Source organism: Leucopleurus acutus, assembly GCF_964270905.1.
Source record: "Leucopleurus acutus genome assembly, chromosome: 19".
Lineage (NCBI taxonomy): Eukaryota > Metazoa > Chordata > Mammalia > Artiodactyla > Delphinidae > Leucopleurus > Leucopleurus acutus.
In genome coordinates, this window is record NC_139161.1 from 12091776 (window position 1) to 12106153 (window position 14378).

The 14378-nt window shown below is 59.2% G+C and overlaps 1 protein-coding gene across 5 annotated transcripts in view; it reads left to right on the forward strand.

Moving 5' to 3' along the window:
* Window positions 1–14378, forward strand: part of ASPSCR1 (ASPSCR1 tether for SLC2A4, UBX domain containing) — a 30763-nt gene that overhangs the window by 5704 nt on the left and 10681 nt on the right. For all 5 annotated transcript variants that reach the window (XR_014326939.1, XM_082860389.1, XM_082860390.1 and 2 more), the window contains exons 5-7: window positions 7805–7862; window positions 8808–8881; window positions 9235–9670. Coding sequence is in view for 4 of the 5 variants with exons in the window: in XM_082860389.1 (XP_082716515.1) it covers window positions 7805–7862; window positions 8808–8881; window positions 9235–9670 (568 nt within the window). In the remaining variant the exon portion in view is untranslated. The remainder of the gene's footprint in view (window positions 1–7804; window positions 7863–8807; window positions 8882–9234; window positions 9671–14378) is intronic.

Consider the following 14378-nt stretch of genomic DNA (forward strand, 5'->3'; position numbering starts at 1 on the left):
GTGCCCTTTTGGAAGAGCTTGTGGGGAACCCAAGAGGTCCCCACCTGTGTGGTGAGCAGTCAGGGAAGAAGTGGGGTGCTGGGCTTCTCAGCTGACAAATGTTGCAGGTGTAAAACTTCCTTGTCATGAGAATGGGCCGTATTTAAAGAAAACATCTTGATGACAGTTAACGTGTGTCAGTTTCTATCTGGTGATTAATGGTTTAAACTTTATTTCTGAGTGTGTCAAAATGGTAGTCTTCTAAGTTTTGGTTTTCCATTGTGGGATGGAAGACTTTGTCCACTTTTAAAGGTCTCAACCAACAGAATGGAAGGGACCGTGAGAGGGTGTAGTGGTTGCTGTGTGGCCGTGGGCAAGTTGTTTGCCCTCTCTGGGCCTCCCAGGGGTGATGTGAGGATGAGATGAGTTAATGTGTCTCAAGTGCCGAGAACAGGACCTTGCCCACGGTTTGTCTGTGCAGAAGAAGGGGCTCTGGGTAGGGCCATCACGGTGACAGGGCCTCTAGGAAAGCCTGCTCTGATCTGATGTGGCACCCACTGCCCCTGCTGTCCCAGCATCCAGATTCCTGCTCTCCCACCTCAGCCGCTCCCATGGAACTCCTCTCCCCGTATCTGATGTGCTCGTGTCCCCCTGTTGCCAGTTCTTTCTATGACGAGGCCACGGTGGGCTGCTGTGCAAAGACCAGCTAGCCCCTTCCCCTCCTATGAGCCTGGCCCTGGGTAGCCGGGGATGCCGTGCCTGCAGCCAGCTTCTGCTTCCTACCCAGATGCTCTCCTGAGAGAACTCTGTGCCCCCACTCAGGTGGCTTCTGACAGTATTAGGGCTTCTAAAATGAGTACATAGGCTGCCACCTCACTCTCCTGCTCTTGGCACCTGTTGCCTGACTGGTTCCTCTGTCAGCTGGGGGGTCAGGCTGCTGTTACCCTTGTTTTCAGAAGAAGAAACAGAGACCCAGGGGAGGAGGGGGCTCCTCAAAGCCCAGGGCCTGGGTTGCCAGCACCTGCCTTCTCAGCTGCTGAAAAGATGGGGCCTCTGCCTCTGTTTCTACTTCCTTCTTTCATTTATTCAGCACAGGCTTGGCTGGGGCTCTAGTAGGAAGTTAGTCCTGGTCTCCCATAGCTAATAGGCAGGTATACAGAGCTACCAGAAGAAACTATCAGAAGCTATCACAAAGAAGAAGGGAAGATGCCTTGGGAGGTGGTGGGGAAGGTCGTGGAGGAGCCAGCTGCACTAGGATCTGAGAAGGAGACATCTGGGCCAAAGGAGCAGCAAGTGCAAAGGCCCTGGGGCAGAAATAAGGAGAGGAGAAACACATGGAACACAGCTTGTGATTCTTCTCCCTCCCAAAAGGCAACTAAAACATCATTAAAGGACTTTACAGAGATATAGCCTGGAGGATGGAGAGAGCAGGAGCTGAGGCAGTGACAGCACCTGGACGTGGGTGGGGAGGGTGACAAGGGGCCAGGGGTGGCAGGGGGATGGCCAGGGCAGGCGCTGGATGACATGGGGTCCTAGATCCCCTCGCACTCCATGCTGCTGGTGCCAGAGGTGGTTCCCTGGGTAGGGTGGGGCTCTCTGGACTGGGGATGCCCTTGCTGTCCCGAGAACCGGGGTAGGTGAACGTGAGCCCCCCATGTGGCTTCCAAAATGGTGGAAGCTCCCAATGTTGGGGCATGGGTGGCTCCCCAGATCACCACCTGGATACTGATAGCTGCACTGCGGCCAGAGCCCTGGGCGTAAACAGGAGCCCACAGCCAAAGGTGCCCAGACATTTGAGCAAGGCTGACGTGAGAGGCCCATGCAGACAGACAGGAAGAGATGGCAGCTGTCAGGACGGGTGACAGCATTTGTTCCTGTTCTCCGACGATGGAGGGGCTGTTGGAACTGGAGCTGGATGCTATTAAAAAGAAACATTCAAAGATAAGGAAGGGCTTCCCTGGTGGCACAGTGGCTGAGAGTCCACCTGCCGATGCAGGGGACACGGGTTCATGCCCCGGTCCAGGAAGATCCCACATGCCGCGGAGCGGCTGGGCCCGTGAGCCATGGCCGCTGAGCCTGCGCGTCCGGAGCCTGTGCTCCACAACGGGAGAGGCCACAACAGTGAGAGGCCTGCGTGCCGCAAAAAAAAAAAAAAAAGGAAGAGCCCTTGGAAGTGGATTGGAAAGCTGCAGTAGAAGGTGCAGGGGTCAGCCACAGCTATGGATCAAACGGCACAATCCCTGTCACACATGACAGGGTGCCGCGTGTCTGGGAGTGGCCGGTGGTCCGAGGATATGCCGTTCTACTCACGCGCCTGAGGGTTAGCCGGTGTGACTGGCTGGTCTGCAGCCTGACTGAGCGCATTCTTCCCGAGGTGGCAAATGCCTGAGGGCACGTGGGGTCGGCCACTCGAGGCTTGGGAGCCGATGCTTGGACCTGGGGTGCAGGGTCCCTGCCATCCCTCCTCCTGGGAGGAGCCACAGAGCCAGGCGGCCAAGCACAGGATGGAGGCCAGAGGAAGGGGACTCGGGACAGGACAGGCCGCTGGCTCCTGATACTGCATCTCTAGAAATAAAACAGAAGCACAGGAGGAAGCTGGTGAAGATGGTGGGAAACCGTCCTGGAACCGAAGGGCATGCGTTTCCAGAGTGACAGGCCGGCTATGCCTGTACCAGTGGGGCCTCATCTGGTGGCATCACTGTAACTCATCAGGAGCTGGAGATGATGGGATGGTTCCCCACGCTCAGAGAGGGACAGCAGTCCTGCACAAAGGCCTCAGGCTCCCTGTGGCACCACCAGGAAGGTGGCGAAGCAGTGCCTTCAGAATACTGTAGGAAATTCATTTGTTCTAAAATTCTCTCTTTTGCTAGATTGTTGAAGGGTGAGGATGAAACAAAGCCATTTTTAGACACAAAGGTCACCCATTTAGCGCACACACCCTCTGAGCAAGCTGCTAACTGCTCCACCAAAGGGCAGGCGGCAGGCCCACCCAGAAGCAGGCAGGCGAGGGGCGTGGGGGCTGACGAGGGCCTCCTGAGTGTCGGTGGGCCCCAGACACAGGCGTGGTGGGAGCCCATGTTGCCAGGCCCCCCGCTTAGGCTGTGACCACCAAAAGGAGGAGTAACCCAGAGGGAGGAGACGGGGCTCCATGGTACGGGGTCCATCCCCCCGGGAAGACTGGGTGGTTCCTCAGCTGTTGGCCCGGGGAGCCAGGGTCGCCCTGTCATGATGAAGCCTGATGCTCCCATCTGGCCCTCGAGTTGTTGGCTGGGCGGTCTGGGGGCTGCCTCTGTGGAGGGGCCAGGTGCTGGGAACACTGGTTCACACGAGCCTCTCAGGACTGACTGACTAAGTAACCTGGGTTTAAGATACAAGAACAGAATGGGGGGGCAGTGGGGACAGCGGCATAAGAAGCGAGGTGACATCAGGAGGAGGTGGGCCCTGGGAGGGGTCGTCACGCAGGGACGAATTCTTGACTCTCGTGCGGCGTTGAGCACGGCACGGCACGCACCCTCTCTTTCTTGCTGTGCGCAGGGACGGATTCTTGACTCATGCAGCGTTGAGCACGGCATGGCTTGCACCCTCTCTTTCTTGCTGTGACTGTTCTGCGTTTTCTTGGAAATGCCCTCAGCATCGTTTCCATGGCTGTGCAGTCCTGTCCTGTGTGTGTGTGCGCGCGCGCGCCCAGCCCATTCTGTGGACAGCTGGAGGTCTGTGCCCCACTCCGCCCTGAGAATTTACTCTGGAGGCAGAATTGCTGGCCCAGCAAATGGGGACTTGTCTCGGCTTCATCTCCGGAAGTGCAGGTCCGGGCCTTTCCTTGGAAGCTGGCACTCCCTAACCGTGAAGCAAGGTTCAGATGAGGGAGGGAGGGCAGCGTCTTCAGCCCCATCGTCGTGGCCAGATGCCCAGTGAGCTGGCGATACCATGCTGGGGCTGTGCAGGGGCTGCATCAGCTGCCCACCACTGCAAGGGCCTGCCAACATGGGGGGCAGCTGCCTGACAGGTCCGGTGAGGCAAGGGAGCTCCGGCTGGCTCACAGCAGCTCCCTTGCTGGCCGGGGGCAGGAAGCTCTGGGAATTCCAAGTGTCCAAGTCCCCACAGAGTGGGACAAGTAGGAAGCTGGTTTTTCTCACTTGATGCTTTTGGGAGCGGTAAGAGTCCCAGAGCAACTGGTGCCGTGCATGGCCAGGAGCTGTGGGAGATGAGCACAGCACCCTGGATCCACTGTTGGTCAGGTGGCAGGTCCTATGCATGGGGATCAGGGTGGATGGTGGCCCGGCCCTGACCCTAGCATCTGGAGCAATGAACTGTGCACTGGACATGCCATGTGGGCCACATGTGCGGGACATGGAGGTAATTCAGAATTTTCTGGTAGCCACATCAAAGGAAAGTAAAAACAGGTGTAATTAATTTTAGGAATATAATTAACTTGACTCAATATATCCAAAATATTCTCTGAACGTGTAATCAACAGGAAAAAGGAGATATTTTACATTCTTTGTTGGTAGGAGGTCTTTGAAATCCGGTGTGTCTCACACTTGGAGCTGGCCTCCTTCTGGGCCAGCTGCCCTGCGCGTGCTCGGCACCCGTGTGGACGTGTAGCCGCCACGGATGGCACTGGCTCCATGTGGGCTGGCCCGTCCTCCTCTCTGCTTCTCGGGCATCTGCTTCAGGGAGGGCTCCAGGCATGCCATGCCAGGCTGGATTCTTCCCGGAAGCCCGTTGCCCCTCTACACCTGGCCTCATTTCACAGCCAAGCCCACTGGTCCATCTCAGCTGTGTTCATCCCATGCATAGTAAAAGCAGGGAGTCGAGTGTCCCTGGGAAAGGTAGGTGTCTGCCTGTTCTCTCAGGGTTGTAGGGCCCCCAGGGCACAGCGGGCTGCAGGGAGGGGCTGCCCCTGAGGTTGGGGGCCGGCCTGTGGTCACGCTGTGCCCAGACCCAGAGCCTTGTGGGCGGGCAGCCAGAGGCCTAGATTCAGGGCTCTCGCGCAGCACCTCCCCACCCCCCGTCGTGTTTGGGAAGGCCAGAGGCTGCCTTCCTCCTACAACTCCCCACTCCGTCTGCTCTGGAGGAGGAGTCTCTGTGATTCGGCCGAGCGTCGGCCTCCTTGCTCCCTTGGGCCACAACCTCATCTCTTTGTGGGTTGGGCTGCTGGGTGGTGGTGGATGTGAGTCACCTGGCCCCTTGGGATGTGGCCTCACCCACCCTGGGCTTCCTTGTGGTAGCAGGGACCCCTCTGAGCCTGAAGTCACAGCTCTGTTAGTTTCAGTTGGTTTTTGTCAGTTTTGGTTGTTCTTTTTTTTTTTTTTGCGGTACGCAGGCCTCTCACTGCTGTGGCCTCTCCCATTGCGGAGCACAGGCTCCGGATGCGCAGGCTCAGTGGCCATGGCTCACGGGCCCAGCCGCTCCGCGGCATGTGGGATCTTCCTGGACCAGGGCACGAACCCGTGTCCCCTGCATCGGCAGGCGGACTCTCAACCACTGCGCCACCAGGGAAGCCCTTGGTTGTTGTGTTGGAGTGCTGTGGTGTCAGGCTTGTGTCAGTGGCACCTGAGTTTGTACCAGCCCAACTTGGTCAGGCCCAAACAGGTGACAAAAACAGAAGGGTTTCCAGATGCCTGCCTTGCCCCCAGTTCACAGCATCACCTCCCCGCGAGCCCTGCCAGGAGCCATCTGGGTGGGCGGATGGCCCATGTCTATGGGGTGACACCCTCCATGGTGATTGAAGAGCACAGCAGCAGCAGCGCCTTTGCCCTGCCTGGCTGACCCTGCTGGCCCCAGGCCTGGCCCCGAGAGCAGGTGTGCCGGCCTTAGATAGAGTGAGATCCTGCCACTCCTCCCCAGCATCATCCCTTGGGCCAAGTGGCGTCCAGTGGCTCTGCCTGGGCTGGGGGGTGGGAGCAGGTCCAGGGGCACAAGGGTCCCCGGGAGGTCCCCTCTAGGCTCCCTCTGAGACACGTGGAACTTTAACAATGTCTGTTGCAGGGAGTGGTGGCTTCGGCTCTCCGTTGAGCTGGAACCTCCTGGTCCACTGTCCTTGGCCGGATGGGAGAGTGCTGTTAATTGGCCAGGAAAGTCTGGAAGTGATCTCGGCTGCCCCTCCCCTCGGCGTGTTTACAGGCCTCTCCTCAGATCCCACACGCGGGAATCCGATCCCTCTGGAGGAGCCGACATCAAAGCTGAGCTGCTGTTTGATGTCCAGGGGCCTCCGAGGGCAGCAGGCAGGCAGGCCTTCCCGGGTGCTGCTGTGCTCTCGTCCCTGTTTGTGATTTGTGGTCCCCACACTGGCATCGGGTGCCCTGGACAAGGATTTCGAGGGAGGACGCCTGGCCAGAGCCCCTGAGAGCAGAGGGGACTCTGCCTGTCTCGTGGTGGGCAGTCAGCTTGCTTTCTGAGCCCAGCCCTGAAAGCTGCTGTCTCTGTTGCCGTTGAAAGGAGCAGGACCCCTGTGTCTCCCCACCGCCTTCCTCCTCTCTAGCCCTGGGATCTTGTTTGCTGGAGTATCTTCCTTCACTCTTTGTCTGTTTTGGCTTCAGGATGAAGAGTGTGTAGGCCTGGTCAGGGTTGTCTCTCTGGCACTTTGGGGTCTTGTGTTTTCCTGAGGCCTGGCCACGCTGTGTGTGTGGGGTCACACCCGCCATGGCCGGCCCCCATGAGGCTCTGGTCGAGGGCTGGAAGCCTTCCCTGGGGAGCAGCTTCTTTGTGAGCACAGCCTTGGGGAGAGCCCGGGGTGAGCTCCATGGGGACCGGCAGCCTATGGGAGGTGGCCAGGGACCTCTTCCAGGGGCCCCCACGGCAACCTCTGGATTAGCTTGAGTGTCTCAGCCCTGAGGAATATGCAAGAGCATAAACTGAAAGCAAACAAGAGAGACGGGAGAAAACATGCTGAACCTGAGCAGAGGACAGTGTCACGGGTCTCGGGGACGGGCCCAGGCAGTCGAGTGTCCGAGTGTCTGTGTACAGTCAGCAGCTCAGCCGCTGTGTCTCCCACCCCAGCCACCTCCTTGTCTGAGCCCTGGGCTCGGCAGGGAGCACTGCACGGCCTGAGGGTGCTCCAGGTCTCCTACTCTGGCAGGCGCAACGCCTTGTGTCACCCTTCCCGGAGGAGAGGGTCAGGCCTGGGGCACTGCTGCTAGGTCTGGGACACGCGTTTATTTGGGGGCTAGTTCTACGGGTATGTGTCAGGAAATGCAGAAATAAACTTCCCTTGGTTGTCGCAGGCCTGTGTGGTACAGCTGTCGAGGTACAGGCCTGTGTGAGTGGTGTTGGCCATTCTGAGGGTGTGTGCGCGATGGTGCGCCTGCATGCCTGCCATCCTCCAGCCTGCCCAGCTGTGCTTCCTGGGGGCCCTTCCCTCCCATCTCAGGGTCTGGTTTATAGGGGAGGGGCGTTGGTGGCTGGGCCCGTTGCCCACCTCCCTGTTTGTCCTGGCATTGCCCCACTCTCTCCTCGGAGTTTGTGTGATAGATCCGTGCCAAGTGCTCCTGGTGCTTCTGGGGCAGCAACCTTCTCAGGGGACAGCTTCAGATAAAAGCCCAGATCATGCCCTCCCAGGACTCTCTCATCGCCGACCCTGGGCACAGTTGACAGCAACCCAAGGCACGTCCAGGAGGTGGCTGGTGCTGCCCGTCCCCGTGTTCTGTGTCCTCCTTTTGCTCTGAGCCGGGAGGCCGTGGGCAGGTGGGAGACACCCCCAGGCCATGGGCTGATGGCCAGCCGTGGGGTGGCCAGGGTGGGCGGGTCCCCCACAGTGGCTGGCCAGGGCAGCAGTGTCCCCAGGCAGTGGCTACCTGTGATGCTTTCTTCTCTCCCCTCTCAGGGAGTGTCTGGACCGGCCGTGTGAGGCCAGCCCCGTTTGCGTGTACATGAGAGATGAGGTAGGTGAGCTGTGGGCCCACCCGCCGGGCCCGCGCCCTGTCGCCCCCTCCCAGCCGCCACATGGGCCCACCCCACTTTCCAATCTGGAAAATTCACTCCTTTAGACCTTTCAAAGCAGCGATGGGCAGACTGGGGCCCTGAAAGCATGATGTGTTTCATGGAAAAAAGGCAGGACGCCGGCTCCGCTGGAACCAACTGCGGGCCGCCCGGGCTGCTCCCAAACCTCCCTCAGAGCCCTGTTTGTTTTCTCAGCTTCTCTCAAAGCCCAAGAGTCACAAAAGTGGTTTCATTTTAATAAATATTTGCTTTGCTCAAAGTTTTGATCTTTTTCAAAACCGAGTGTGGCGTGGTGCAGGCTTGGCCTGGCACTGAGGCCCTGCCTGTCCCCGCCCGCCCGCCCGTGACGGGGGACCCTCTTGGCGCTTGTCCCCTGGCTCACAGGGGCTTTTTGTTTCAACACTGGCCAAGCGCCCTTTCCTGGCCTGGGGTGCCCACTGTCCCCGAGGGGCCCCTGGTGTAGACAGGGCACACCCACCTATTTATCCCATTTTGAGGTTCCTGACCCAGGGCTCAGTGGGGCAGGGGTTCCAGGGCTGTGAGCGGGAGGGACCTTGGGGGATGGGTCCTCCCCTGGAGGAGACAGACCACTGGGCCTCAGGCACCTGGGCCTGGATCAGCTCCAGCCCTCAGAGGGCTGGTTAGCTGGCCAGATGTGCCTAACCCCGGCCTGAGCCCTGCCCACCCAGACCTCGGATGGGGTGGGGTTGGGGAGACAGACATGGACCAGCGAACAAATGCTCGGATGTAGATTGGGGCGCAGGGGGCTGGACCCAGGCCTTTTGGGAGCTGTGGCTGGCTGGGGGACCCCATGGTGCTGGTGACACAGTGCCCAGGCTGGGGGAGGCAGCAAGGGGTCAGCAGGATGTCCTGTTCCTTCCTCACAGGTGACTGGTAGAGCCGCCTTGCAGAGCACGACGCTGCAGTCACTGGGCCTCACCGGGGGCAGCGCCATCATCAGGTGGGGGGTCTCTGAGTCTGGTTTAGTGAAGAAAACTGCGGTCTCAAGGGAAAGGAAACAGGAAACGTGGGGAAGCCCAGACCCTTGCCAGTCGCTTCTCCCACCTGCAGTCTGTGGGGGCTGGGCACCATGGGGTGCAGCATCAGGTGGGGGGGATCTGCCCTCAGCTGGGCTGGCGTGGCGGCCCCACGCCCGCTTCTTCCCCCGTGAGCTGAGGCGGGTTGGGAAGGGCTGTGGGGTGCTTTCAGGGGTTGGATTTGGTTTGGTAGTCACCAGAAGATACGATGCTGGCACTGTGAGACGCGGGGCTCCGTGTATGGAGTTTCATTTGCTTTCCGGGCCTACCCACTCAGGTTTTCCATGAAGAGACATGATTCCACTGGCAAGCAGGAGCCTGGGGTCTCCTGGAGCAGAAGCCCAGGAAGCCCGACCCCTTCCTTGTCGGCCGACCAGGCAGCCAGCAGCCCTCCGTTTCCACTGAATTCAGCGGAGCTCAGCCAGGGCGATGTGAGCCTTCAGGATGAGGCAGCGAGCCCGGGGGCTGGCCGCGTGGATGGCCTGGGCCCAAAACCGGTGGACGCTCAGGCAAAGCAGATCTCGAAGGAGCCCACGCCAGCCCCCTTTGTTCCTTTCTCGGGTGGGGGACAGCGACTGGGGGGCCCCTTCGGGTCCGTGAGGCCTCTGATGTCATCTTCAGCCAAACTGCCAAAGTCCTTCTCCAGCCCTGCAGGCCCCTCCCAGCCAAAGAAGTCAAGGCCTGGCCAGGAGCCCCAGCCGGAGCCGGAGCTGGTAAGGGGCGAGCTGGGCGCTGGGGTCCTTTCTCTTAACTGCACCTGACCTTGTGACTGGTCAGCCCAGGGTGCAGCAGGGTCGCTGGGTGCGGTTTCATCTTCCCAGGGAAGCGATTTTTTGGTTTTGCTTTGCCTGAAATCAGCTTTCTTGAGGCACCATTTTAGATGTACAGTTGATGGGTTTTGACAAACCTGTGTGTCCTGGCTGGCCATGTCACAGCCAAGAGAGCCATCCTTCCTAGAGCCTTGGACGTGGTGCCTCCACCTTCTCCTGGGCTGGTGGGTTTGACTGGCTTTTGACAGGAAGATGGTTTGGCCTTGATCGTCCCACGCCACATTGACTCCTGAGCCACGCGTGCTGCAGCTCACATGCTACGTCCCACCACTGGCCAGTGGGCGTGTGGGGCACGCGCCAAACAGGCAGAAGAGGGTGAGTTTGCTCACTCTTCACAAGCTTGTGGGTGGGGCCTCGGACGTCTCTGGTGGGGACTTCTTGGAAGTTCCTGGCGGCCGTCTGAGCCACAGCTGGGAGGAGGGCGTGCAGCCCTCACGGAGCTGTGATAAAACGGCCCAGGCCCTGGGTTGCCTTTGTGACGCTGTCTTCTAGTCTGATCAGCTCTATTGAGGTACGACTTAATAGACACTTACCATCAGGGCAGTGTTAGGCTTTTTGTCTTCTCGATGTTGAATCTGTCTTTGGGCACCTTTGAGCTGTGCCCTAGTCTCACATCCTCCCCCACAGTGATTCCCGCCCCCGTCCCCTGCTCTGACCACACACAGACATGAGGGGTGGAAGGGGCCTTGCATCTTGGATCACGCTGAGCAAGAAGACCCCCAGGTGGGCGGCACCTCTGCAGAAGTCAGGCGTGTGGCCAGTGTCTGCCTCCCCGCTGTATGATGGAGGCCATCTCTGGTCTTCTGTGGGTCAGGCCAGCCTCTCCCTGGGCAGTTGCAGCTGTGTTGGAGCTCCTAAGAGGGAGGACAGGCGTGGCTCCTGTCGGGTTGGTGCTCAAGCTTGGCACCAGGGCAGGACTTTCTCCCTGGAGCGCCTCTGGGACTTTCTCCAGTAGGGCTTTCATGAGTCATACTTTTTTTTTTTTTTGCGGTACGCAGGCCTCTTACTGTTGTGGCCTCTCCCTTTGCGGAGCACAGGCTCCGGACGTGCAGGCTTAGTGGCCATGGCTCACGGGCCCAGCCGCTCCACGGCATGTGGGATCCTCCTGGACCGGGGCGCGAACCCGTGTCCCCTGCATCAGCAGGCCGACTCTCAACCACTGCGCCACCAGGGAAGACCCCATAGGCTTCTTTGTGTCCCTCTGTGTGACTGCTCCCTCAGCAGCGCTCACAGACTGTTTTCAGGAAAGGCGTGTTGTAGATTTCCCAACGTTTTGGGCTCCTACGCTGTGCTGGGCCCCCTGCCTCTTGGGGTTGGCCCCCGGGGAGGCTCAGGCATTCATCCAGAGTCCAGCTTAGGTCTCTGGCTTGTGGCTGGAGAGGGTCTTTCCAAATAAAGAGACCTTACGGTGGGGCCAGCCTGGATTTCCAGCCTGGGCTGCACGTTGTCACCTGTGGAGCCCATGAGGCTGCACAGGTGCATGTGGGCGTTATTCGAGACGCAGCTGCACCTTCTGAGTGAGGGCTCCAGGCTCTCCGCTCTCTTCTGCCCTTCCTTCCAGCCAGAGTGGCTCCATGTGCCAACGCTCAGGGTCCACTTGAGGTTTTAAGTGACGAGAAGGATGCCACTGCTGAAACGAATTCCTTTGTACAAATCACCTTTCCAGACGATGGAGAGCCATTGCAGGATTCCCTGCCTGGAGCAGGAGCTTGTGGAGTGAGAATGGAGAGGCTCCACCCGGGCATGGATGCTGCTGGCTTTTATACCCAGCAGCCTTGCTCACTTGCTTTACTGGTTCCAGCAGTTCCTCATTTTCAATTGGAGTCTGCAGATAATGTCAGCTTATCTTTTTCCTTGATGTCCTTACTTCTCTCATTTTTTTTTCTTGTCGTATTGCAGTGATTGAGTCTCTGTTGAATAGCAGCAAATTTAGTGGGCATCCTTGTCTTGACCTTGATCTCACACGGAGTAATCTTAGTTTATCTGTGAAAGATGCTGTGGGCTGTGAAAAATCTTTATCAAATCGAGTTTCTATTCCTAATTCTCTGAGAATTTTTCTTTATCAAAAGTAAGAGTGGTGCTTTTTTTTTTTTGCCGTACGCTGGCCTCTCACTGTTGTGGCCTCTCCCGTTGTGCAGCGCAGGCTCAGCGGCCATGGCTCACGGGCGCCACCGCCCCGCGGCATGTGGGATCTTCCCGGACCGGGGCACGAACCCGTGTCCCCTGCATCGGCAGGCGGACTCTCAACCACTGCGCCACCAGGGAAGCCCAAGAGTGGTGCTTTATGAGCTGCGTTTCCCGCATTGAGGTGATTCCACGCCTTCGCTCTCATTTAGTTCGTTTGCATGCTGAGGTTTGGGATGGATTTCCCCCACGAAGCTATCCTTGCATTCCAGGGGTCAGTCCAGTTTCAGTGATGTGTTTAGCTGCACTCTGAGTTGCTGTTAACTAATATTTTAGTGCTGGAGCCTGCAACCTGTCTCTTCTAGAGCACCCTCCTCACTCTTGCTTTCAGGTCACATACCTGAAGGGGAGGGTAGAGGGACAGGGGCACCTGTGCCTGTGCGGGGTGGGCCGTGCGGAGGCTCAGCGGTGGGACAGAGCCCAAGTTCCTGAAGAGGGGCAGGTGGCGGGGGCTTCCTCCTGCTTCCTGAACCATGCTTTGTGTGTCCTTGCTGAATGGATGGGGGAAGGGAGGGGAACTGAGCCAGTCTCAAGCCCCGTGAATGTCCGTCCTGGGGAGGTGGTGGTGGTGCCCTGGCTCTTCAGGGACCCCACTGGCTTCTACGCTGATGTCTGGGCTGCATTAGACACTAGTACGAAGCCCCCAGTCTCACAGGCTCGTCACCTGGGCCCAGAATCAGCTTTCGAAAGCAGAGCCTTGTGGTTGGGGTGAGCCAGGGCTGGGGGCCCAACTCCCTTCGGGCCTGCTCTTTCTGGGGACCCCTAGGTTTGGGGGCCAGAAAACTAGTACCGGGGCTGGCTGTCTCCCACCCTAAAGGCTGTGGCTCTCTGCATCTCTTGGGAGCCTGCTGACTCCCCAGGGCTGTGTGGGGAGAGGCCTGGTCTGGTGCCAGCCTGATAGGTGGTTGCTGTCAGGCGCAGGATCCCAGTGCATCCCCGAGCGCTGACCCCAGGGGCCCCAGGAAGGAGGAGTCCTGGGGAGGGTCTGCCTGGCCGCCAGCAGTGCGTGTCTTTGATCTGGGAGCCCCAGCAGCTGGTTGATTGTGGAGCGTCCCCCGCCCGCCTGCCTCGCGCCTCCTGTCACACTGACAGCCGTGCACCCGGAGGCCCGGCTGGCCACATGCTGTCTGCTTTGTGTCCCCTCGAGTCCTGGGGGAGGGGAGAAGGGAACAAATCAGAACTTTTGGGGGAACTTCAAAGGTACACTTTAGTAATCAAAAAGAGTTTCCAAGTTTCCCATTAATGCTTTGCCTGTGTGTGGTTTTGGATTTGAATGAAGAGTCAGAAGAGACAGGATGAAATACAGGCAGGTCCTCGGCTGAGGCCCGGGATGGTTTACAGACCCAGGCGGCTCCTGCCTTTGATGTCAGAACATTAATTATTAGAAGGTAGTTTTACTGGCCGTCAGAACCAAGTGCGGAGAGAGGCTGGGGCTGCCCGGCGGCCCCTGGCCTGTCCTTTGAAGTCCTTCCGCTGGCCCAGGAGGCTGCCCTGCAGCTCTTTGTGCTGCTGGGCTGTGCTCCCAGCCGGCGTCCCCCCACGCAGCTGGCACAGGGGTTCGTGATCAAAGGCCCCAACCCCCTGGGAAGGGCGGGCTGACGGCAGTCTCCCCTGCCTGCCCCTCACCCTCCAGGGGATGGTCTCATCTCCTGAAGACGTGGCCCCGGGGGCTCACTCCGCACCTTGCACCCATGTCTCAGGGCAGGCGTCAGCTTCGCCTCTGGCTGTCCCCGGTTTACGGGAAGGTTTAGAACACACAGGGCTGGGGGGAGCCTGGCCAGGACCTGGGGCCTGGGGTGGACCGAGAGCAGTGCCCCTTGCTGCCCTGTCACCCTCCTCCTCTTGGCCCGGGGTGCCTGTCCATGACATGCCCCCAAGAGCACAGCCCGCTGTCCCCCCGTGTGTGGGCCCAGGGCGTGCTGTGAGCCTGTCCCTGCCCTGCCGCTGTTTGTGGACAGTCCCGGGGCTCTGGCCTTGGCCTTAACTTGGGATGCCCTTTGAGGTTTGCTGGCAGATGGGTCAGCAACTTTGAAGGCTCCAACTGAGTCTTGAGGCGGTTTTTAAAGCCTGGTGACAGGCAGGTGCCCTCCAGCTGTCCTTGTCATGCTGTGTCTCAACCATGACTGGACTCGGGGGAGAGACAGATGCCCAACCTGCGAAGCCATGTAGAACCGGTGGGCAGGGCGCCCCGGCTGCCAGAGTACCCGCTGGAACCCCAGAGCTGCCCGCAGGGTCAGGCAGCCTCGTTTGCAGGCCCCCATCCTGATCGGGCTCAAGGGGCTCCCTCTGCGGGTTTCTCCTGGCCCTTTGGTCTGCTGTGTGCGTCCACCCCTGGGTTTGCTGGCCTGGAGCAGGCGTCTTCCCCTGTGCATGAGGAGAGCCACCCCATGCCTTACATTTGCTTATT